Consider the following 23,924-nt stretch of genomic DNA (forward strand, 5'->3'; position numbering starts at 1 on the left):
GGATCAGATAATTTTGAACTTCCTTTGTGATGTAAAACTCCCAATTTTACCCTGACATAATCATCAACTTCAAACTTCTGTGAATCTTTATGTGAATTGTAATTATGTCTATCCACATAGAAACTCTGATACGACTCAACTTTGGATCTTATAGCCTTATAATCAACCACTCTCCTACCACACCTTCCCATTCAATCTGGAACCGTAATTGAACATGGAATCCTACCTTTAAGTAAACAAAAAGGCGTTTCCCCAGTTACAGAGTGTGGCTTGGTCCTATAATTCCACAACATTTTTTTTACTAAACACTTCCAATCCTTATTGTTGTAAATAGCCATTTGAATACGGTGCACAGACATAATATCGACTCCAAAATATCGTTTGGACAGAATATCGAGTCAAAAATATCGTTTGGACAAAATATCGACAGGACAGAATATAGACAGCCAAAATATCGTTTTTAACCGCATGCGTGCGGGCGGAATTCCGCTCGTACGCTGACTTTTGCGAAACCGCATGTTACGTGACGAGCTGGGCTCGTCATCAGCGTAGCAGGAGGCTACCTCATGACGAGCCCAGCTCGTCATCAGCGTGGAAGGGGTTAAGGTAAGTGAAGTAATATCGACTGTAAATAATATAGAAAGTGAAAATATGTAAGTATATACTATAGATAGTAAAAAAATGTGTTTTTATTTTTAGGGTTCAGGGTCAGTTTTGGGTTTTTGGGTAAAGGGGTATTTTTAGGGTTTAGGGTCAGTTTTCAGTTTTTGGGTAAAGGGGTATTTTTAGGGTTCAGGGTCAGTTTTCAGTTTTTGGGTAAAGGGGTATTTTTAGGGTTTAGGGTCAGTTTTCAGTTTTTGGGTAAAGGGGTATTTTTAGGGTTCAGGGTCAGTTTTGGGTTTTTGGGTAAAGGGGTATTTTTAGGGTTCAGGGTCAGTTTTCAGTTTTTGGGTAAAGGGGTATTTTTAGGGTTCAGGGTCAGTTTTGGGTTTTTGGGTAAAGGGGTATTTTTAGGGTTCAGGGTCAGTTTTCAGTTTTTGGGTATTTTATTATATTTTGTTACTATGTATATATGTCTTAATAAATATGAAATAAAAAAATATTTATTTAACTTTCATTAATTATTTAATTATTATAAGTTTAAGTAATTTTAAGTATATTTTAGTAATTAATTATTAATTTTAATTTAACACTGTTTTTAGTAAATACGATATTTTTTACAACTATATTTTTGTAAACGATATTTTTAACTCGATATTTTTGTACTTACCTGTTTGTAGATAGAAACTCGATATTTTGACTGTCGATATTTTGTCAACGATCTTTTTGATGGTCGATATTCTGTCCCTCGATATTATTTCAGTGATCCTTTGAATACATTTGCCTAGAACGCGGTTAAAGCGTTCAATGAGACCATTTCCCCGAGGATGATAAACCTGGGTTCTCAAATGTTTAATGCCCCATGTCTTAAGGAAACAACTGAACTCATCAGAAACAAATTGTGGACCATTGTCCGATAAAATTTCTTCAGGACAACCTTCCCTCATGAAAATTTCCTCACAAAAATCAATTATATTCTCCGTTTTGACTTCTCTCACAAATGTGACCTCTGGCCACTTAGAGAAATATTCCATCAACACCACGGCAAATCTACTGCCAACACCAAGAATGTCAAACGGACCACAAATATCTATTGCTAATCTCTCCCAAGGAAATTTCGGCCAATCCATATGATGTATGGTAGTTTGCTTCACTATGTGAGCCTTATCACTCCGACAACACTCAACACAATCTCTTACAAATCTTTCTCTACTTGTATCCATTCCCGGCCACCAAAAATCCTCCCTGGCCTTCCTTTTCATAGCAGACATCACCCCATGACCTTCGTGTAAGAGATTCAATAATCTGGACCTCATAGAAAAGGGAACCACCAATTTGTCACTTCTTCTTACAATACCCTTCACAAACGATAACTCATTCCAGACTTCGTTATATGTAATTAAATCTACATGTGATTTCCAACCTTCTTTGGACGGAAGACACTCAATTACTCTTTTAATAACTTCATCGTCCAAAATTGCTAATTTCCAATCAGACTCCTCTATAGCTTGGCAAACTTCCTCTAACTTGGCTACAACCCACTCTTCTTCATCTACATCAATGTTCTCCTCATCATTTTTATCCACAGGAAGACGGGACAAACAATCCGCATTTACATTCCTAACCCCTGGTACATATTTAATGCAAAAGTTATATTCCTGTAACCGATAAATCCACTTTGCTATGCGTGGTGTGGCCTTTGCTGCTCCCGATGTGGAAAAAACATCAACCAGAGGTTTGTGATCTGTTTGAAGATCAAAACAAATTCCCCAAACAAAATTCCGAAAATGCTGCACACCCCACCAACACGCTAAAGCCTCCTTTTCAATGGTTAAATAAGTGCTCTCCGCCCCTTTCAAAGTTCTGAAAGCAAATGCAATCACCCTTTCCTTACCATCATGAATTTGCATTAATACCGCCCCCAAACCATAACCACTGGCATCAGTCACAATAATGCATTTGTCATTGATGTTGAAAGGTTTTAAAGCAGCTGCGTTAACAACAGCTTTCTTAATTTGTTCAAACGCACTTTGACATTGATTTGACCATATAAAATTTACATTTTTCTTCATCAATTCACGCAATGGAGAGACACAATTGAAAAAATTACGAATAAACCTCGAATAATATTCGGCTCATCCCAGAAATGATCTCAACTGATCTTTATTTTGAGGGATAGGAGCTTTCTCTAGGTCTTCCACTAATTTAAACTTGGGTTTGATGCCTTCTTTGCACAAAGTGGTGTGACCAAGATAGTCTACTCCAGCTTGGGCAAATTTGCATTTTTTAAGACTAGTCAAACCCGCCTGTTCCAACTTACTCAAAACAATCGCTAATATCTCATCGTGTTCTTTCCTGTCCTTTCCCCAAAACAAAATATCGTCCTGGAACACTAATATATTGGTCATATCTTTAAGAATGCCCTGCATGATGCGTTGAAAAACTGCCGAAGCAGATGCCAACCCAAACGGCATACGAATGAATTGGAATGCCCCCTCAGGCGTGATGAATGATAAGTGCTTTGATTCAGGTTGTAATAATACCTGGTGGTAAGCACTCGATAAATCTAAGGTAGAAAAACATTTAGCATTATCCAGAGTGGCAAACATTTCATTTATGTGGGGAAGGGGATGGCGATCCACTCAAATATTCTCATTAAGATGTCTTAAATCAACACACATGCGAATGCTGCCATTAGGTTTGTGTGCGATAACGATCGGACTGAGCCATTCCGAAGCTTCTATTGGTTCTATTATTCCTTCGGAGCATAATCTATCTAATTCCTGTTTTAACGGACTTCTCAACGCTAGCGGTACATTTCAGACTTTGTGTTCTTTAGGTAAGGTATTATCTTTCAAAATAATTCGATGTCTAAACTTCCTCAAACCAAAGCTAAGAAGTACCTCTAGTCAGACCTATATTTCTTTCACAGTGATAATCTTCACACTATCTTTCAAAAAGGATGCTATATGCAAGAAAGACATTTAATTTATTCAAACATTATTTTTATTATTTTTCTCATTTTGACCATTCGATTTATATTTTATATCATAAATACATAATACTTTGTTTACATACAAAAGATTTAAGTGCCACGCTCTGTAAATCAGGGTAAGCAAACCATGATAATACATGAAACGATGAACCCCAAACAGATCATCTTATCCTAATATCATTCATTCCATCAGACATGCTGCTACACTCACTACCTAGTCTAAAAGAACTGATTGGACATGATTTACAAAACAAACTAAACAGACACAAAGCTGTTCTAGAAAGACCCCTATGAATTACTATGGGAGAGAAGTCCTGAGAACTAATCACTTATTGATTTGAGCATTGTTACAAATGGTTGTTTCTTTCTCTGTACATGTGACAAAAATGATTTTCAAAATAGGGGTCTTAAATGCGTACGGCCTACGTACGTTTCGGTGACTGCTGCTATTTGAATCACCTTCTTCAGGGCCAAAAACAAACTAAACAACATATAACTGCATACACCGACAATTAAAATCAGGGGGTTCTTGAATTTCTTTATTTAATAGTAGCTGTGGAGAAAAATCCCCAGCTGTCTAGTATGATAAGAAACTCAGTTTATCATTGTCCATATGATTTTTGCATCTGTATGATAAATGAGTCCTGTCTGCCAGAGTTCCGAGGCAGGGATGCAGGTGGACCAGTATTCTGGTTGGCCCCGAAAAATTAAGCAAGCCTCGCTGCCACCCTATTCATCGGCTACAGATGGAACGTATATCAATGAAAATGTATGTTTTTTCACCTCTGGGCTCAAACAGGAGCAGGCGAGAAGGATAGCTAAGCACAGCAGCTATCAGATTGCCCTGTGTCGCAGAGGCGAGACCTAGAAAGTGCAGAAAAACATAATATGAATCGTGGTCTGTGAGGATATATCGTCACATGGGCAAGGGTCTAGGGGGTGTGACCAATCATTCATGTTTGGAAATGTAACAATGTTATGAAAATTACCGAAGTGTAAGCGTGTTAATAACATCCTGTAATAACTACCCTTTGTATTTAAAAGGTATGGTTGTATCCCTGGTTGTATCAGTAGCAATTGGTTCTCTCTAACAGTCGGTTTGTCATTATTAAGAGAGAATCTCAAATTCTATAAAGAGTTCATGCAGATGGTCTTTAGTTCTTGCCTTTGGATGGTAGAGATGCTAACAGAGTTGTGGAAGTATTCAGGATGTCCCAAGTTGGCCACGAAATGCTTGACATAGTTAAGCCATGGGATACTTGAAACACGCTGTAGTCTCAGGCAATCTTCAATCACGTCCCTATTAAGACCTGTGGCCACGCGTGACCAAATCTTGCGCCACAAAAGGACCGGCTGCGTTTTAATTAGGTGGGTCAGATATGGTATTCCCAGCTCGGCATGGACAATGTACGTAGCTGTACTGTTTAGGGTAGCTAAAAGATATCTAAAAAATGTATTCTCCATTGTCTGCAATGAATCAACATTTACATATCCCCCTATTCCAGCTCCATACATGGCAGTTGAAATGCATCTGGCTTTATAAATTGTGAGCAATTCGGCAATGGGACAGTGACTCATCTGTAGAGATTTTTCACTTTCCCTGCGTCACCCTGAGAAACCCTTGTGCCACCACAATGCACCATATGTACAATACGGAGCACAGAGCAGCATTGTGCTAGGATTGACTGATGCGTCAGAAATTCTGATGCATCTGTTGGCACAAAAGTCACGCATTGCTGTTGTCGTGTCACAAGCACGACGCAACTCCAGCAATGCCTGGGGAAGCCTATCCTCATTGTGCGTCACTTCTTACATTTGCTCCAAACAGGCATAAGATTTTGACACAGTGGCGTCCTAGAAGCGGTGCAGTGAAATCTTTTAGATTTAACTACGTCACTTTTACGAGACTTACCTGGGTGGGAATGCCCACCCTGCATACATTATACCTGGGGCAGGTATTAACGCGTTCCGTGCTCGTGACGGAACCACTCCGTCACGAGCCACGGGCGCGCTATGCGAATGACGGAGTGGTTCTGTCATGGCGCGGCCAACCCGCCCACGCTGCAGCAATTCCGTGCCTGCCGGCGGAATTAATGAGCGTGCGGGGCCGTGACGGAACCACTCTGTCATGAGCACAGCGCGCCCGTGGCTTGTGACGGAGTGGTTCCGTCACGAGCATGGGGGCGCCGCGCGACCCCCGCGCCGCAGCAGAATTACCGCCGCGTCCAAGGGGTTAAGTGACGTTGAGCTTTAGAAAATGATGCATCTCCCTATATGCATCACGTTGTAAATGGGATGCCTTTTTAAGCCGCCACTGCGTCACAAAAAGTGACACAACAGAGGCGCAAAAGTGACGCAAGGGGCTTGTAAATCTGCCTCAGAGTACTGAACACACATGATCCCACACTACTGCTCCTACAGCCCCTCCCTCTCCTCTTTTACAGTCAAGTTGTTCCCACCCACTAACTCATTCACTTCTTCGCCCAGTCCTGCTTTGGCCATTAAATTGAATATAGCTCTGTTAACTTCTTCCAGGGCCATTGAATAAGTTCCCCAAATGCAGTGGCATATTAGCAAGAACCTCGTTAGAATTGTTGCCGTTTTAGCGGCAGTTTGGCGATAATGGGCTCGCTAATATGCGTTATAGAATTCCAATAGAAGCCCAGGTTAGATGTCCTGCACATCTAACCTGGGCTTCTATTGGAATTCTATAATGCATATTAGCAAGACCATTATCGCCGTTTTAGCGGCAGTTTCGATAATTTTAACGAAGTTCTTGCTAATATGCCCCGCAGTCCTTTAAATTCCTTTATATTTCACACATTCCTTCTGCCATGTCGTCACGGCTGCAACTTGTGCTTGCTGGTTAACGAAGACCTGGCCCCAGCTGCCACATGTTCAAAGGACATGCCCAAATCTATCTCCTCTCCTCCTAAGGTGAAAAGGACAAATTCATTCCACTTTTGTCATCGAGCTGCAAGTAGTCAATTAATTCACTGCCACTAAAACAGTCCAGAGCAATATATTTTAAGGGGTCATTAGGGGGGAAATTTCAGTGTTTGAATTCTTAGCAGTGTGTGTAACTGAGCAAGGGGTGGGTGAGGGAGTAGGCTGAAAGCTGAGAGGATTAGTGAGTGAGTCTGTGTATGAGTGCCTGGGAAAGTGATGAGTGAGGGGCAGTTGGTTTATCATTACAGTGTTCATGAAAAATAAAGAAGCATAAGCAAAGCCACCAAAATGGCTTGCCTGCAAACACAAACATGCACAAACACATGTCTGGGTATGCACGTTTTAGCCGAATGAGTCCGGCAATGCTTGTCTGGAAAAATATTTGTGCAAAAGAGGGCACCCTCAGAAAGAAGCGGCCAATCCATCTGATGTTGGTGTTTGTTGTGATGACATGATGTCTACCAAGACTAAACATTTATGTAGCCAAATCTGGAAAGGAGGGGGTTGTTGCTGGCTTTTTATTTCCAGCTGTGCCTTTGTATCTTTAATCATATTTTGTTTGTGCTGCTATTTGCGGTAGGTATACCTATGGAAAGCCAGTGTCTGGTATCCTGAAAGTCAGTGTCTGCCGGAAGTACCGCCAGAGCTACAGCAACTGCTATGGCAAAGAGTCAGAAGCTGTGTGTGAGGAGTTCTCGCGAGCGGTGAGTAGGACTGCGAAAGGAAGGGGGGCCCCCAGTAACTTATGATAGTGTGCAAATGGAAGCAAGCTATACCTGGCTGAAAAGCCCATCTAGGGTGAACTTGGTCCTAGATTGCTTGTTTCTGGTTCAGGGAGTACCTGGCCTGACTGTTCTGTAGTGTAGTTCCTATTATCCCAATAGGCTCTGCGCATTGGAATAATACCTTCAATAGTATAGGCCTAGACCAGACGTTAACTAGGTCTTGTACTGTCGATATTAGACTTAAAGTTTTGGGTTTGCCAGCTAGCTCAGAGTTCACTAGAAACTTTCTCGAATAGGCAAGGAGTAGTTGAACCTCCCTGGATAGACAAGAAGGGATTTAGTTTCTGACAACCATAGAACATGACAACTTTGCTCTCCCCTAATCAAGAGTGTATCTCTAGAGTCGTGTGAAAACAAAAGACAACTTATTTTACTCAGTCAGTAGGTGCATTCTTAGTCTCACCAGATTGTAGAGAAAAGGAAGAGACGGGCGTGTTCAATAAAAGATGGTATTTATTGATCAGTCTCTTTTCTCATACAGGAGAAATGGATCAATATTATCGCAATACTTATGGTTAAGTAAAGTGCATACAATAAAAGCAGAAGTATAAAATAATACTGTAAAACATTTATATGGTTTCTAAGCCATATGCAGGTTTAAAATGGATAAAATAGATACATACACATATATATTTGACTAATCGTACTCAACTGGTGTTTCTAACTACGCCTACCCCAGTGTACCTGACCTAAGCCTAATACGTGGGCGGGAATAGAAAGTAGCAGTTTAAGTTACGTTTGTTTTGCCAAGTGACTGACTCAAGAATTCTCTGTAAGGGGTTATTCAGTTCTGTACCTTGAATCTAGGATGGTTGAGGGATGGTATCTCTCGTCTCTGGTCTCGATATTCTAGGCTGCCTGCGAGGGCTGCCCGGAAGCGCCGGAGCTGGATTTCTCGGCAGGAGAAAGCAGCGTCTCGTTCTCAGCGCATCAGGAAGGCGGGGCTGCGCCAGCGGGGTCTGCTCTGGGCTTCGGCAAGTCTGGCTGCTCCGATCTCGTCACCACCGCGTGTGTTTGCTTAAGGCAATACCGGTAATATTTATACCTATAAGGTGCCGAGATTGACGTAAGGATGGACATAGATACGTCAATAAGGATGTCATACGACTTGGTCGTTAGCACATTCTTTTGCTGAAGTTCTCGGTGAAATCAAAACAATGGCCGCAGGGTTTTTCCCAGGTTGTCATAGGTTTGATTTGTTTTGAGAACTCCGTATGCCTTATCAGGGGCTGGAGGAATATCGCTTGTCTAATTAGATGGCAAGCGTTATGACCTAATCAGATAACACGTTCCTGTGCCGTGGTGTGGCTTCATCAGATAACGGTTTCTGCATCATGGGATGGCTGCTAGTTAACTTGTTAACCAGAACAGGGTCAGGAATAGGGGGATCGATACAGAACCTATAGGAATACATCACACCCACTCCACGCTAACTATGGCCATGTTTATGAATCTAGGCATAGTAAAACATACTGTAGAGTATCGTGTATACCTTACCACCCCAAAATACATAAAATGCATTTTGAAATTATCTAATATACGGTAAAAACAGTCACATGTATTATATGCACTCAAGCTGCAGAATAATGCTAAAGTAATCACGCATATGTATACATTATTGCTAATTGGTATATGAGAATTTACACATGAAATGGCTCTTAATACAGAAGAAAGGTTCGAGACCATTCCATCACAGAATAAAATAATTATGAACATACCAGAGGGCAGCTAGCTAATGTCTATAAAGTATCTAAAAATAGAAATTTTAGTTCTCTAAGAATAGTCCTTACTTTAAGCAGATGATTAGTGTCCCGAAAAATCGTAAAAATATTTTGGGGCTGCTGAAAAAATTGCTGTCCGTGAACTGGAGGGGAAATTGTTCATGTTACTTTATTATTAAAGTTGAAGGCCAAATTCAGGGTGTTGGGAACGCCGTGTGCTAGCTTGCTCAAAAGTCTCTATTTCTGCTCTGGTGAGAACATCATATCATTTAGACTGTCGAAAAAGCTGTCAACAGCTTCCTGGGAGAGTTCCACTAACTTGGAAAAAGGTGTAACCATGCATTTGTGCGCATGATTGTCTCCATTGACGTTTTGATTAGTATTGCTGACAGAAGGTCGTACCTGATCGATGCTGCTTTCATCTTGAACTTCACTACCCCTTAATCGTAGTGGTGAAGATTCCACGAATGCCGTCATCAGGATTGGTAGCCGTTGAGGGCAGCACAAAGCATGAGCCTTTATCGGACTCAACAATGTTTCTGCATCCATTGGCGCATCTGATTGTAGCGTCAGACAGGTGTCCAACACGCATTCTTCTCCGCACAGCAAGCACCTTAATACAGGTAAAACACATCGATGCCACATTGGTCGAAATGAAAGAAACCAAGTCATGTTCAGGTCTCTAAGCCGGGAAAGTCCCAGGATTTTTGATATCCGGTCCCGGTATCCAATGGCTCTGATTGTTTCTTCCCTTGTCGCAGGTGTTTTGTCTGTGACACGGTTTGCCATAACGAAATATTAGGACTAAGAATAGGATTCCTGCAATTAGTCCCAAAATGAGGGGAAGTCCGCCAAAAATCGAATGGACGAAATCTGGAAAAATACCCAGTATGGCTTTGAATGGTGTTAATGCCATCGAAAATACTGTCTTAAATACTTTTGAGACTCCACTGGTATCAGAAATATTTAAGATTTCATTCAGGATTTCTGCGAAATGTATGGGGGAATTAGTTGATAACAATGAGTGAATCTCTGCAGTCGTCCTTTGCGACTAGGAGATCATACGTTTCTTTTGATGACGTGAGCCTGGTCGGCGTCTGAAGAAGCACTGTTTTCATTCTGCTTAAAGTATCTATTCGAATAGAAGTAATTTTCAAGTTGGGCCATGCCCTTGCCTCCCTGTCTGGAAAGGAGCTGGGGAACAATGAGTGTCCACAGCACATGACCTTCGCAGTCGTAGTTACGAGATAAGGAGTGCCGGGCATAAGACTACAACATCTGCGATTCACAATTAGAATGTAACTCCCATTATAGAGTCTTTGAAAAAATGGTTCTATCTCTGTTGCAGGTGCGCCTAGCTGGTGACATGAAAGGTTATTTGAGTTCCCTTCACAGGCTCCATGCAAACTAATTCCGTTACACAGAAGTGTACCGCTTAGTGACATCGCACAATTATTGCCACTAAGAAACACTTTCTGTCCTTTATTACTGACACATGCATGTGAATAGGGCAAGTTCCATGTTGTCTTAATGTACCCTTTTCCCAATTTTTCGTACATGCCAGCCTGTATATATTTTTGGCAGTATTGAAACCTGAAGGTTGATATTGGAATATTAATTATCCCATGTATTATCCATTCACTGACAGGTCGTTCTGACATTGTCACTGGTAATCTCTCAAGTTTCTCAATGCTCAGGATTGTATAATCAGCACCCTTTTGAGCCATACTGATTTGTCTATCAGTAAGGTTAAAGATATAGAATAGTGACGTTGTGTTGATTAAACGCCAAGGCACATAGCCTGAACGCAGATTTTGTAACGTCCAGCCAAGCTGTACAATAGAACGCAATTGAGACTGACCGTGTTGTAACAACAGTAAGTCTTGCGATATTATGTCGATTGCTGAAGACACAATGCTGTCCAAAGAGAAAATTCTGGAGGACAGAGTCATTAACCCATTGTCCACTACAGAAAGTGATTTTTCCAAATTAATACGGTCAATTTCCCGTATACTTTCTGCTGTCTCAATTTGAGTAACCTTCCAGGCCTCGTTGTAAGCTGCATATACAGAGGCTGCTTTGAAGCGTTTTTGACGCTGTTTGCGCGGTCCCATAATGAAATCACGCAAGTCAGCACCATCAGTAAGTAAAGTTAGGTGTTGCTTAATTTCTGCCAGTGTGGAAGTTTGTAGCCATTGAAGGCATAATTTGCCCACACTGTAGGTGGTTATTATCCCTGGGTGTTGTCTTTGGGAATATCTAGGGTCTGGCCTGGTCAATTTAAACCCCTGTATTTTGTTCAGGAATCTGTCTTGACAGTTATTAGTATCTGTGGGCCAGATCAACCACTGTTTCCAATCAGGATGTGTTCTGTTTTGGTTTAATACATAGTTTACGTCTATCTCTTCATCTGTAGAGCTATTGCTGTTCATAGTTGGCTTTGGAATAGACGGTTTATTTAAGTCTTTGATTTTGGCTAAGCCAAGACAGGAGGTTTGTTGAACAGTGTCATTTAAAAATATAATTTGTTCTGGGATCATGCAGGCTCTAAACAATGATTCTATACCTTGTACTTGCCATTCTTTTGTACCCCAAACACTTTTTACTTCAACATTTTTGTCCCAATAATCGAAACCAAAAGTATTCATTTGTTCAAAAAATGAGTCTGAATATATAAATTTTGTGTTCGTTAGCATGGTCTTTGTCCCTGTCTTATTTGACAATTTGAAATAAAATGTTTCAGCATTACTTGTGTTAAAACCTGAAAAGTATGAATATTTGTCATAAAAGGTTCTTGAGCTTCCTTTTGGAGGAGTTGCACAATGTTCCCATTGATTATAATTTAAAACATTTCTAGGTTATGCAGATTTATGTAGAAAATGGTTACCATAGTGGTTGTAACAGTACATACTATCATAATTTGTCGAACCCTGCAAATAATCATGTTTGGTAAATTTAGCAGACATCACTAGGTCAGACATCATATTATTTATACTTTCAAAGTCCCAATCATCAGCAAATGAGCTTGGTTTTACAAAGTCACTCAATGAGATCTTAATTTGGTGTGGATATTTCAGGATTTCGACCGGACCATAAATTTCGTAGTCAGTGTTGTCCCATGCTACCCCACCCGGTATAGGATTGGCTGTGAAGTGGACTGAAGAAAGTTCTCTTTTCTCGACGTGTGAAGATGTGTGTGGTTTGAGGATCAAGTTGATTTTCTGACTTGCTGTGTCCATTTTTGCATATTTTCCCTCAATGAAGCGTCCCAAAGTTAGTACCATGATCAGCCAAAGTATGAGGATAAATGCACCAAAACCCACCCAAAATTCAATCCATGGAGAAATCAGATATGTTTCTTTCAGTTGTTTCAAAAGTTCTTTAGCTTTATCTTTAAAGGTTTTTGTTGATGGCTGTGTTTTTGATTCACTTAGGTCTTCAGAGGAATCATCGAAGTTTATGAAGTAGCCGGATGCAGTTCTGTCAATTGTTCCAATTGCTTCAGGATTATTGTTTCTTGCATATTCGTTTGTTACTTCATTGTAGGTTGGTGTGTCTCTACTAAATGTTTTTATTTGGGTTTTTAGAGGTCTGAGTTCAAATGCATTGTTGCATAGTCCTTGTTGTTGTTCTGTAGGCGTTTCGAATGTGATTAGCCTCTTAGTTTGGACCTCTGTATTGGTAGCAAATCTTGGTGTTCTACTACTTATCGGGAGTCCACTTGGCCTACTGTTTGTTATCGGCCACATGATTGTGGTTTTACCAGGTCGATTGATACAACTCGGTTCTCCTTTTTACCAGCAAGCGGCGGTAGTACAACTGATCTTGTCCCGTTGATAGACAAGACAGGAACTGCTTTTCTGTAAGAAGGCCCAAATTCCTTCTTTACCGCGATCTTTTCTCTGACTAGATCCCTGACTTTTGGAATCCAGACAGGTCTTGCTGGGACAGGTGGTGGTTCTTCAGTGGTTGTTGGCTGTTGTTTCAACTTTATGTTGCTCAGGTCTTTTCTTGTTTCGTTTAAGTCCTGCAAAATAGCCAAACTATCTTTGATATCAAAGCTTTTTTCCTTCACCACTGAAGTCTGACTGTCGAGGTCTAAGACTAACATCCTAGTTCCAAATAATAATTCGTACGGACTGAATCCCCTCAGAGAATTTCTTGGCAGGTTATTTAGACTACGTTGGACACTTATTAGATGTTTGACCCACCCAGCTCCCGAACCTAATATCCTTTCCGTTATAGATAGCTTTATGCCTTGGTTTTTTCTTTACACCATCCCGTATCCCTCAGGAAGGAAGTGAAGAATCCCGCTATGCTATGCTCATTTGGCCATGTTTCCCCTCAGGCTTAAGGCTAAAGTGAAAACAATGGTCAAACGTAGCATGCTCCTAGCGTATATGCCATTTAGACTCGCCTATCTTTGTATAACAGTCCAGACGTCAGCCGAGTGCTGGTGATCCACATTATAAGTGGAAACTAGCCTGTATATGTTAATCGGACGCTTTGCTTTTTGCTGTTGATCTTTTCTGGATTGAAATGCCACGGTAGTATACCGTTTCTCTCGCCACTGCGATTTCTGTTGCAGTCCGGGCATTTTTTTACAAAAATGTGATGCTGCAGGCTCATGCCTGGCCACCAGTACCTTGATTGTAATTCTTCCAAAGAATCTTTTATTTTGAGGTGTCCGAGACCCTCACCCATATGTGCGTCTGCAATTAACAAGATTCTCCTGTCCATGTTTGGAATTACTCTGTCCCCCACTCCAGGGATTCGAGCAAAAGGGCCGGAGTTTGCATCAATTATGTATGTATAATTGAGTGGATAGTTGATCGGTAGCGCTGAGCAGTCGCCTTTTGATGACGTTTTCACCGCCAGCACTGTTTCACCGTCAATGTACTTCACTGTACGCTTTTTTCGAGCTACGGAAGCCGATTTAGTTGCTACCGCTGTGGCTGTCTCAGCCAATGAATTCCCTGCAACGTGAACGCCATCACGCTGATGACTCAGTGAGTGTGTCACGTGAGTCTTTGGTAGTTCTTTTTGTAAAAGAGCTATTTGTTCCCAAAGCAGTTTTTGCTTTATTGTTGCACCTGTGTCATCTTTGTAACCGTTTTGAATCCTTGTCTGCAAATCGTTGTTATATGATTTGACGCAGTAATATGAATCGGACACTATTAGTGTCGGGAATTCGCGATCTGCATTATCTAGCGCCATTTTCAATGCTATTATTTCAGTCTGTTGTTCTGAATTAGTTTCTACTGAGTGTTTTTGTTATTAGAGGTCTTAGTTTACCTCCGCGCCACACTTCTTTTGTAATCTCACATGTGGGGTTGTATGCTTGTTCTCCCCAAACGGAGGGTTGAGCCTGTCCGTCTGTATAGATTACACATGCATATTGTCTTAAGGGCAGAATGTCGATTGGCAGAGGGAATGTTCTTTCATATTCTAGATTTTTCAGTTCCTCTAGTTCTGGATCAAAGTAGTAGTATACTTTGTCCGTTGTAATTGAATTCACCCATTGTATCCATTCCGGATTCAATGTTGTTGTTGGTAAATTACACGGTGTTGTTAATGCCTCAAAGGCTGATTCTGCTGTTCTGACTGTAATACGTCTACCGTCAGCTTTATCTTTTTCTCTAGCTATTGCGGTTTGAACTGCATGAACAATGTTTTCTTTAATGCTGAACTTCTTTTCAGCTTCTGTGTACAAGTGTGATTTGAATGCAATTGGTACCTTTTCTCCCTCATTAGAGGTTAGGTATGTGAATCCGCATCTTCCTGGGATGACTCGAATCACAAGATTGCGTGTGTTATCACGTGTTTCTAATTTTGTTTTAATTAACATGTCAGTTTGTAAGGATCTCAGAATTTCTGTGTGTATTTGAGTCCAATTGCTTCTTTTAAAATCTGGTTTTATTAGATCATAAAGGGGTTTGACCCTTTCTGCGTAATTTGCAATGTATGTTCTTCCGAAATTTAGGAAGCCTAGAATTGACTGTAGGTTTTTTAGTGTTCTAGGTGCTTGGAGTACGGCACATTTCTCTAGGAAATTGTCAGCCAGGCTTTTGCCTTCACTTGATAATTCATATCCTAAGAACAGGACTGTTAGATGGGCAATTCTGGATTTTTTAAAGTTGAATTTGTAACCCTCTGCTGCGAACCCAAGTATTATGGTGTTCACTCTCTTCAAGTGAGTATCCAAGTCATCATCTGTTAGGTAAATGTCGTCGACATATGATAATGCCTCGTCATCGTATGTTTGTAGTAATTCTGTTACTCTCGCTGAGAATACTCCAGGGCTGTTCTTGTATCCCTGGGCTAACCGACAGAATTGTTTTTGAGTGCCATTTATTGAGAACGCAGACAAATATCTGCTCTCTGGTGCTATATTTTGACAAAAGAATCCATTAGAGATGTCTAATGTTGTTTTGTATTTTTTGCGCACTATGTTATTCATTAGTGCAGCACTATGCGAGTTTTGTACCGCAAAAGTTTTGCAACATGAGTTAAGGTGTCTGTAATCCAAAACTAGACGATATGAATTGTCTGGTTTGGAGACCGGAAACAAAGGGTTGTTCATTTGTGAGGTGCAAGTTTCAATCACCCCCTGGTATTCTAGTTGATCTAGGATTTCTTTTACCTGTTTTTTAGCTTCTTGCTTAATTGGGTACTGTCTTTGTGCAGTAGGTTGTGATTTTAACTGGATTTTGTGAGGAGGAGAGTCCTCATCCCATCCTACGTGATTTTTATATAAAGCAGGAGCTTGAGCTACTGTCCACTTTCTAGCAAGTGTGTATTTTGTATGAATTGGGATATGATTTGAGAAGGCAGGCATAATTATTTCGTCGCCATGAGGGCAGTCCCTGACAAACTCTGGTGGCCAGTCTTTTTCAGCTAGAAGGATGTCTTAGCCCTTGGAGAGATTATCCCAAAAGAGTCCCCTTATTTTTCTAGTCTTATCCCCTTCTATACGTAAAGTTATTTCATATATTTTGTGAGGTTTGCGAACTCTGGTGTCTGCAGTTTCCACTTGAAGATATTCATTCGTGTCCACTGTCTCCAGAAGATTCATAAGGACTTTGCGAGCTATGCTCACTTCTGCTGCGCTGTCTAGCATTGTCTGAGCCCATTCTCCGTTTTTCAGTTGTGTCCTCAGTATTCTCGGCATTGTTAACTACTTTAATACTGGCTACCTTCTTTTTTGGAAATTGTAATTTCTTTTTTAGATAAGCAGGTTCCTTGTCTTTGGACTTGGCGTGCTCTTCTCTTTGTTCTGATCGTCCTCTTCTTTCCGATTTCTGCGAGGAAGTCTCAAAAGATTGAGAGGGGCGTGTATCAAAATCTTGATATCTATCAGGCTTCTTTATATTATCCCTATTTCTAAGGTTATATCTTTTCCCAGAGGGATCACTTTGGGGAGACCTATGTCTTTGCTTCGGAGATTTTTCTCTTCGCCGAGGAGACCTTCCCCTGGACTGGAATTTCTTTTCTTTAGGATTGGATTGTTTGTTTGCATCCCAGCTCTTTTTTTGTGATGTTAAATTATTATGAATAAATACTTTTTCAGGACTTTCAATCAGTTGTGGTTTTACTGGTATTCCATCTAAACTATCTCTGCCTAGTTCTTCATAGGATTTTTCTATAATTCTGGCAATTTCAGCTGGTTGTTCTGTTATATCTATTTCTTTTAACCTCTGGCTGCTTCTCCCTTTATGTTGGCCAATAGTATTGCCGAGACCTGCTTGAAGTCTTTTAGTAATTTCATACCAAGAGTTAAAGTGGGTTCTGGACTGTATTCATCTTGAATTTGTTTTAGCACATCTGGTATTACCGAGATGGATGGAACACCATGCGTTTTTGTGTAAATGGAAGCAAAGACTGCACCCCAATTGTCGCAGTCCTCCACGTGTGGTGCAATTCCCATTGGAAGACAGATAGTCAGAATCCTGTGTTTTTCCAACGGGGTGGTGTCTGGAAACACCGCCTCTATTTGGGTGATTTTTTGTGCTAACCAGAATGGTATTTGTTCCCGTTTAGCTGGTACTTTACCCAGGCAGGATTGTATGTTCTGTGGTGTAATTTTATTTGTGTTCCCCTGATGAGGGGTCAGCTGTGGAATTTTAATTGCTGGTTGGATTGTTGAAGTCCGCATTACATATTGGACTAATTGTCTATGCAATTTTATTAATTGTTTTAGTTGTATTAAAAGATTTGCTGCAGACATCTCGTCGATGTCTGGATGTGGTGTGTATCCGGCTAGGACCGGCCACGTTGCTCCTGGTCTACCTAATGGACTGAGCCTGGTGATGTGATTATTATGTTTTAGGGCGCCATTAAACAAGAGCAAGTGCTCTTGAAATTTAAGTGGTACTTCCACCTCCTCGAAAGGAGTGTACTCTTCAGGAGGTTCCTCTGTTTTGTAATAGTGGAAGACCTTTGTTACAGCATTTGCTGCTGGAAAGTGTATCCATGAATAGAACACCTCTGTCTGCCGATATTCGTGTGCCTCTATTACGAATATGACTGTGCCACCTCTAGGTGTCAGTCCATTTTCTATAAGTTTTAAAGTTATAGATTTTCTTATGTTGACCGCAATGAGTATTATATTCGGGTCTGCTTCTTGCAGTGCATTATCAGCTGCTACGAGTTCAGCAGTTATTCTAGCTGCCTCTCTATCTCCTTGATTGTCTGACATTGTACTGTCCAGAAGGTTATTCCGTTTGTTTGCAGATCAGGTTTCTTATGGAAACAAAGATTAGATGCACAATATTTTGGAACAGTGTATCCTTCAACGTTGACTAAACCAAGAACCATACATAGGAGTTTCCTCCTGCGAGGTTTGGCGGATATGACCTTTCACCCACTCCAGACGTCTTTGGAGTATTGTGGGAAAAAAAGGGGTCTGAGTGAAATAGCACGACTGAGTTACTCTAATGTCTTACGTTAGTTTTATCGCCTTTGCCAAACGCGTTGGGCGCCATGTAGTGTAGTTCCTATTATCCCAATAGGCTCTGCGCATTGGAATAATACCTTCAATAGTATAGGCCTAGACCAGACGTTAACTAGGTCTTCTACTGTCGATATTAGACTTAAAGTTTTGGGTTTGCCAGCTAGCTCAGAGTTCACTAGAAACTTTCTCGAATAGGCAAGGAGGAGTTGAACCTCCCTGGATAGACAAGAAGGGATTTAGTTTCTGACAACCATAGAACATGACAACTTTGCTCTCCCCTAATCAAGAGTGTATCTCTAGAGTCGTGTGAAAACAAAAGACAACTTATTTTACTCAGTCAGTACGTGCATTCTTAGTCTCACCAGATTGTAGAGAAAAGGAAGAGACGGGCGTGTTCAATAAAAGATGGTATTTATTGATCAGTCTCTTTTCTCATACAAGAGAAATGGATCGATATTATCGCAATACTTATGGTTAAGTAAAGTGCATACAATAAAAGCAGAAGTATAAAATAACACTGTAAAAACATTTATATGGTTTCTAAGCCATATGCAGGTTTAAAATGGATAAAATAGATACATACACATATATATTTGACTAATCGTACTCAACTGGTGTTTCTAACTACGCCTACCCCAGTGTACCTGACCTAAGCCTAATACGTGGGTGGGAATAGAAAGTAGCAGTTTAAGTTAAGTTTGTTTTGCCAAGTGACTGACTCAAGAATTCTCTGTAAGGGGTTATTCAGTTCTGTACCTTGAATCTAGGATGGTTGAGGGATGGTATCTCTCGTCTCTGGTCTCGATATTCCAGGCTGCCTGCGAGGGCTGCCCGGAAGCGCCGGAGCTGGATTTCTCGGCAGGAGAAAGCAGCGTCTCGTTCTCAGCGCGTCAGGAAGGCGGGGCTGCGCCAGCGGGGTCTGCTCTGCTCTGGGCTTCGGCAAGTCTGGCTGCTCCGATCTCGTCACCACCGCGTGTGTTTGCTTAAGGCAATACCGGTAATATTTATACCTATAAGGTGCCGAGATTGACGTAAGGATGGACATAGATACGTCAATAAGGATGTCATACGACTTGGTCGTTAGCACATTCTTTTGCTGAAGTTCTCGGTGAAATCAAAACAATGGCCGCAGGGTTTTTCCCAGGTTGTCATAGGTTTGATTTGTTTTGAGAACTCCGTATGCCTTATCAGGGGCTGGAGGAATATCGCTTGTCTAATTAGATGGCAAGCGTTATGACCTAATCAGATAACACGTTCCTGTGCCGTGGTGTGGCTTCATCAGATAACGGTTTCTGCATCATGGGATGGCTGCTAGTTAACTTGTTAACCAGAACAGGGTCAGGAATAGGGGGATCGATACAGAACCTATAGGAATACATCACAGTTCGTGCAGGTCGGTTCCCAGGTGCAGCAGGGTCAAGACTGATTTGTATATGGCTGGGTCCAAACTGCAGTTGCATGGTGGGCGAAAAATTATGGACTGGGATGGGGCCCGAGCGATTGCCAGTGGCTGAGGTTAATTCAAGCATCCATCCATCAACTTTGCATTCCTCAGGTTTTATTGATTGGATTTTTTTCGATTTTGTGTCAAACAATTCATTATGTTTTTTTCTACTTTTCTAAATTGGTTTGCAATATATACTTTACACTTTGCCTCTATGTTCACCCTGACTGCTTGTGTGCCAAACCATAGCGGGTTAAGCACATTTAATGACTTTAGTAAATCACCCTGATGGAGATTGTGGCTGTTGTCTGAAGAGGGCTCAAACCCCCTGCAACCAACAACTCATTGTTCATAGTCAATTATTCTGAACTTGTAGAAAATGTTCTGTAACTCCAGTACTGCTGCTCCAAATACACTTTATCTTTAGAGACAGCTCTTTGGACACCAGGCCAAGAATTTAAGTAGGAAGAAGTATTTCCCCCACTCTAACCAGCAGCCAAAAGTCTTATTCCAGCTAGACTTGCTTTTCTGATTTTTAAAAATTACCTCAAACCCTTTCTCTCCCTAAAAGATCAGCTTCCCTGATCTTGATAGTAGCCTTCAGAATATAACATTCAGATGGATGGAGGATTACCTCAGTCTTTTCTTACAGAACAGTAGAAAGTGTGTCCCAGTAGGACAATTTTATAGAGCACACACTATTAAATTTCAATAGACATTAATACACTAGTACACACTAGTTATACTGTTCAATGTTATTTAATCACATTGAACAGCATGACATCCTTATAAACCAGCAAATAGTTTTGAACAGATTTTGAAAACAAATGTGCCAAACAATTGCCCCACGTAAGGGGGAGAGGAGGAAAGGGGCGAAGGTAATGTGCTTAAAATGAGGGTTGGTAAAGTGGAAAGGAAAGGTAGTGACATTACATCTATCACACCATTATTTAAAATACAACCAGCTTGTCTAAGCCTCCCAGTTGAAGGATGTCAATTTCATTACAAGAACGGAGGCTACATTATGCATAACACTTTTAATTCCGTCTCCAAACAGCCGCATACATCATAATGCAAAGGTTCCAGAACACCAGTAACATATAATAGGCATGAGCCAACATGTGGAAATCTCCCTTTCTGAGGCCTTGGAGGAATGACCCTTGGCAAACTGCAAGCTTCGTGCGCGCCTTGCCTAGGGCCCTTCCTCTAATCTACTCTTCCCTTTCTCCTCTCCGGCTGATCTTACGATGGCAACCTTGCTATGTCACTGTTCTTTGCATTTAAGTATGCTATGTTCATATGTGTTCATGCATGTTTATAAGAAGTGTGCATATGTGTGCATGTATCATACACAATATAGACATAAATGATGTGTAAATACATCTGAACTATTTTTAGATATTTCTTCAATAATAAATTATATTTATAATTGATTATCTTCAATAGTGTAATTTAGTTTAATATTATTTCTTAATTTTTTTTCCGTTTATGATCCTACCTCCATTATTTTGTAAGTGAACATTGTAGCAGTATCAGTGGTCGTCCATCTGTGGTGCTGGGTTACTACTGTCTCTCTTTTTGGCAGTAGTCACTCTGGAGCGGAGACTTGTAAATCTACACTTTCAAGTAACTTCACACTGGGATTTTGGGAATAGCCCAAAGTAGTAAAGTTACTCAACATGTAATGTAAATTGCATGTATAAATTACTCATAAGTGTAAGTTACGTTTGCAAATGAATGAATGAAAGGACATTTGTAGAGCGCATGGCCACCCAGAGGCCTCCCAGCGCTAAGCTGAACCAACTGGTCTGGAGCAGGATGAGGGAGAGCAACTGGGATTTTGGGAATAGCCCAAAGTAGTAAAGTTACTCAACATGTAATGTAAATTGCATGTATAAATTACTCATAAGTGTAAGTTACGTTTGCAAATGAATGAAATGAATGAATGAATGAAAGGACATTTGTAGAGCGCATGGCTACCCGGAGGCCTCCCAGCGCTAAGCTGAACCAACTGGTCCAGAGCAGGACGAGGGAGATCAATTTAGGGAAATAGGAACGTTTTTAACTGTTTCCTAAAGGAGAGGTGGTTGAGTTCCGTCCGGAGGTAGAACGTTCCAGAGTTTGCCCGCATTGAGGGAGAAGAGTTTGCCGCCACTTCGAGCACGTTTTATTCTGGGGGTTGCGATGAGGTGGAGGTTATACGATCGCAGCTGTCTCCTCGCTTTGTAGGGTTGAACCATTGCAGAAATCAGAGGGGGGCCAAGAACTTGAAGGGGTAAACATCACTTACAACGCACTACCATTACAACGCAACCATTACAACGCAAACTATTACAACGCATTGCTCTGCGGGGCGCTATAGGATAGGGAATAGGTTAATTTACTATCCAATAACCTTCCCTAGTGTCCACAGGGACTGGAGTTGGAATAGTAAATTAAACTATTCACTATCCAGCACCTAAAAGCACTATGCGTTGTAATGGTATGCGATGTAAAAACCGCGTTGTAAAGGCAGGCGTAATAGCCTGCGTTGTAACGTCATACATCCCCTTGAAGGGATTTGTGAACAATACAAAGTGACTTGAAGCTGATTCGCTCTCTTACTGGGAGCCAGTGAAGGAGACGGAGGGCGGGTTTTGCGGAGGACAGTTTTGACGTCCCCGTCAGCAGTCTTGCTGCGTAGTTCTGGATGACCTACAATTTGTTTATCACGGCGGTGGGGGAGCCTAGGTAGAGCGCATTACCATAGTCCAGTCCGGAGAGCAGGATGGACTGGACCATGGTTTTCTTGGCTTGGGGGGGCAGCAAAGGGAGCACTGGGGGTGTGGTCAAGGAATAGGAATTTTTCAAAATACCAATGTATTAAAATAATGTTATCCTATCTGCCCTCAGGTGGACAACAAAGGATGCTTCCATGAAGTGGTTTCAACAAAAATCTTCCAGATGAAGCGTTCGGGCTACGAAGATAAAATCGAAGTGACGGCGATCATGGTGGAGGAGGGGACAGGTACTGTAAATATAAGGAGCATATAAATAAACAAAAGATGTACATTGCATATTCACCACATGCTGGATTGATGAGAGGATGGGACAGGTGCAGGAAGCATAGATTAGAGCTGACAATAATGAGAGATTCCGTTGAAGTACTCACCTCTACCAGCAGAGGGGGTGGACGGGCAGGTATTGTAAACAAAATGCAATGCTAGAAGGAATAACAGATGCACGTTGCTTATTTAGCGCGGAGACACGCTTCTTAGCGTACCAGGCGCTTTATAAAATTCCCTTTATTATTATTTTATTATTATTTACCACAGCCACGAAAGGTGAGAGGAGGCAACAGGTGTAGTAAACCTAAAGTAGAACTTACAATAATGGGGGACTTAGACCGAATACTCACCACACCCAGCAGAGAGGATGGGCGACAGCCACTGTTAACATAAATTATTTAATGCTACATTGAATAAAATGTGTGCATTGCTTATTTATCAGAGTCAGAAAGGTGAGAGGAGGGGACAGGTGTGGAAACATGAAATGGAACTAACAATAGTGAGAGATTTAAAGAGACTACTCACCACAGTTAGTTCAGGGAATGAAGAGACAGGCACTGTAAACATGATAGACACATGACATTAAAGTGAAACATACATGGTGCACTTACCAGAACCAGAGCAGCAGAGAAAAGGATGGTAATGTAAACATAATTTAGATATGGCATTAATAAAATATGTATATTCGGGGACAGTTACTATCAGCTACAGGGTCAGTTACTATAGGCATAATATAGAGTTGACATAATTCAAATAAAAGCATAGTGCTTTGGCCCAATAAGGATAGCGGGGACATGTACTGCAAACAAATGTAAAACTGACATGAATGAAATGTGTTCATATTGTATTCTCAACAGCCACAGGGGTGATGGAAGTAACCAGCACTATAAGCATAATGCAGCTCTGACATTATTGAAAGATGTATATTAAACACAGCTGTGTTACAGGAGTAAGGGTCAGCTACTATAGACATAATCTTGAATTGAAATAAATAAAATAACTGCATAGTGCTTTGCCACAACAAGGATAGCTGGGACTAGTATTGTAAACATAATGTAAAACTGACATGAATGAAAGTAGCTCATGGTGTATTAAGATCACCCCCATGAGTAAAGAAAGTGACTGGTACTATCAACACAATGCAGCTCTGACATTATTGAAAGATGCATATTCAACATAGTAAGGTCTGAGGAAAAAGGGAGAGTTACTCTAAATATAAAGTCGATAAAATAGATGCGTTGTGTCTTTCTTACCGACAGGACAGAGCAGGAAATGACAGGTAGTATAAACATAATGTAGAACTGACATCTATCATATACATGTTTGGAGAGGATAGAAGATACTGTTAAGAAAATTAAATACAGACATAGCATTAATAAAAATGTATACACAACAATTCTCTAGGATTACGAATGTATATACACTCAAGT

The 23,924-nt window shown here is 40.9% G+C and overlaps 1 protein-coding gene across 1 annotated transcript in view; it reads left to right on the plus strand.

Annotated features, from left to right (window-relative positions):
- The window catches only part of LOC144767997 (alpha-2-macroglobulin-like), a 190,053-nt gene that overhangs the window by 56,259 nt on the left and 109,870 nt on the right, over nucleotides 1-23,924 (plus strand). The window contains exons 8-9 of the mRNA XM_078651388.1: nucleotides 7,125-7,248; nucleotides 22,340-22,454. Coding sequence (XP_078507514.1) covers nucleotides 7,125-7,248; nucleotides 22,340-22,454 — 239 coding nt within the window. The remainder of the gene's footprint in view (nucleotides 1-7,124; nucleotides 7,249-22,339; nucleotides 22,455-23,924) is intronic.

This window comes from Lissotriton helveticus, chromosome 7 (genome assembly GCF_964261635.1).
Source record: "Lissotriton helveticus chromosome 7, aLisHel1.1, whole genome shotgun sequence".
In the NCBI taxonomy this organism is placed as follows: domain Eukaryota; kingdom Metazoa; phylum Chordata; class Amphibia; order Caudata; family Salamandridae; genus Lissotriton; species Lissotriton helveticus.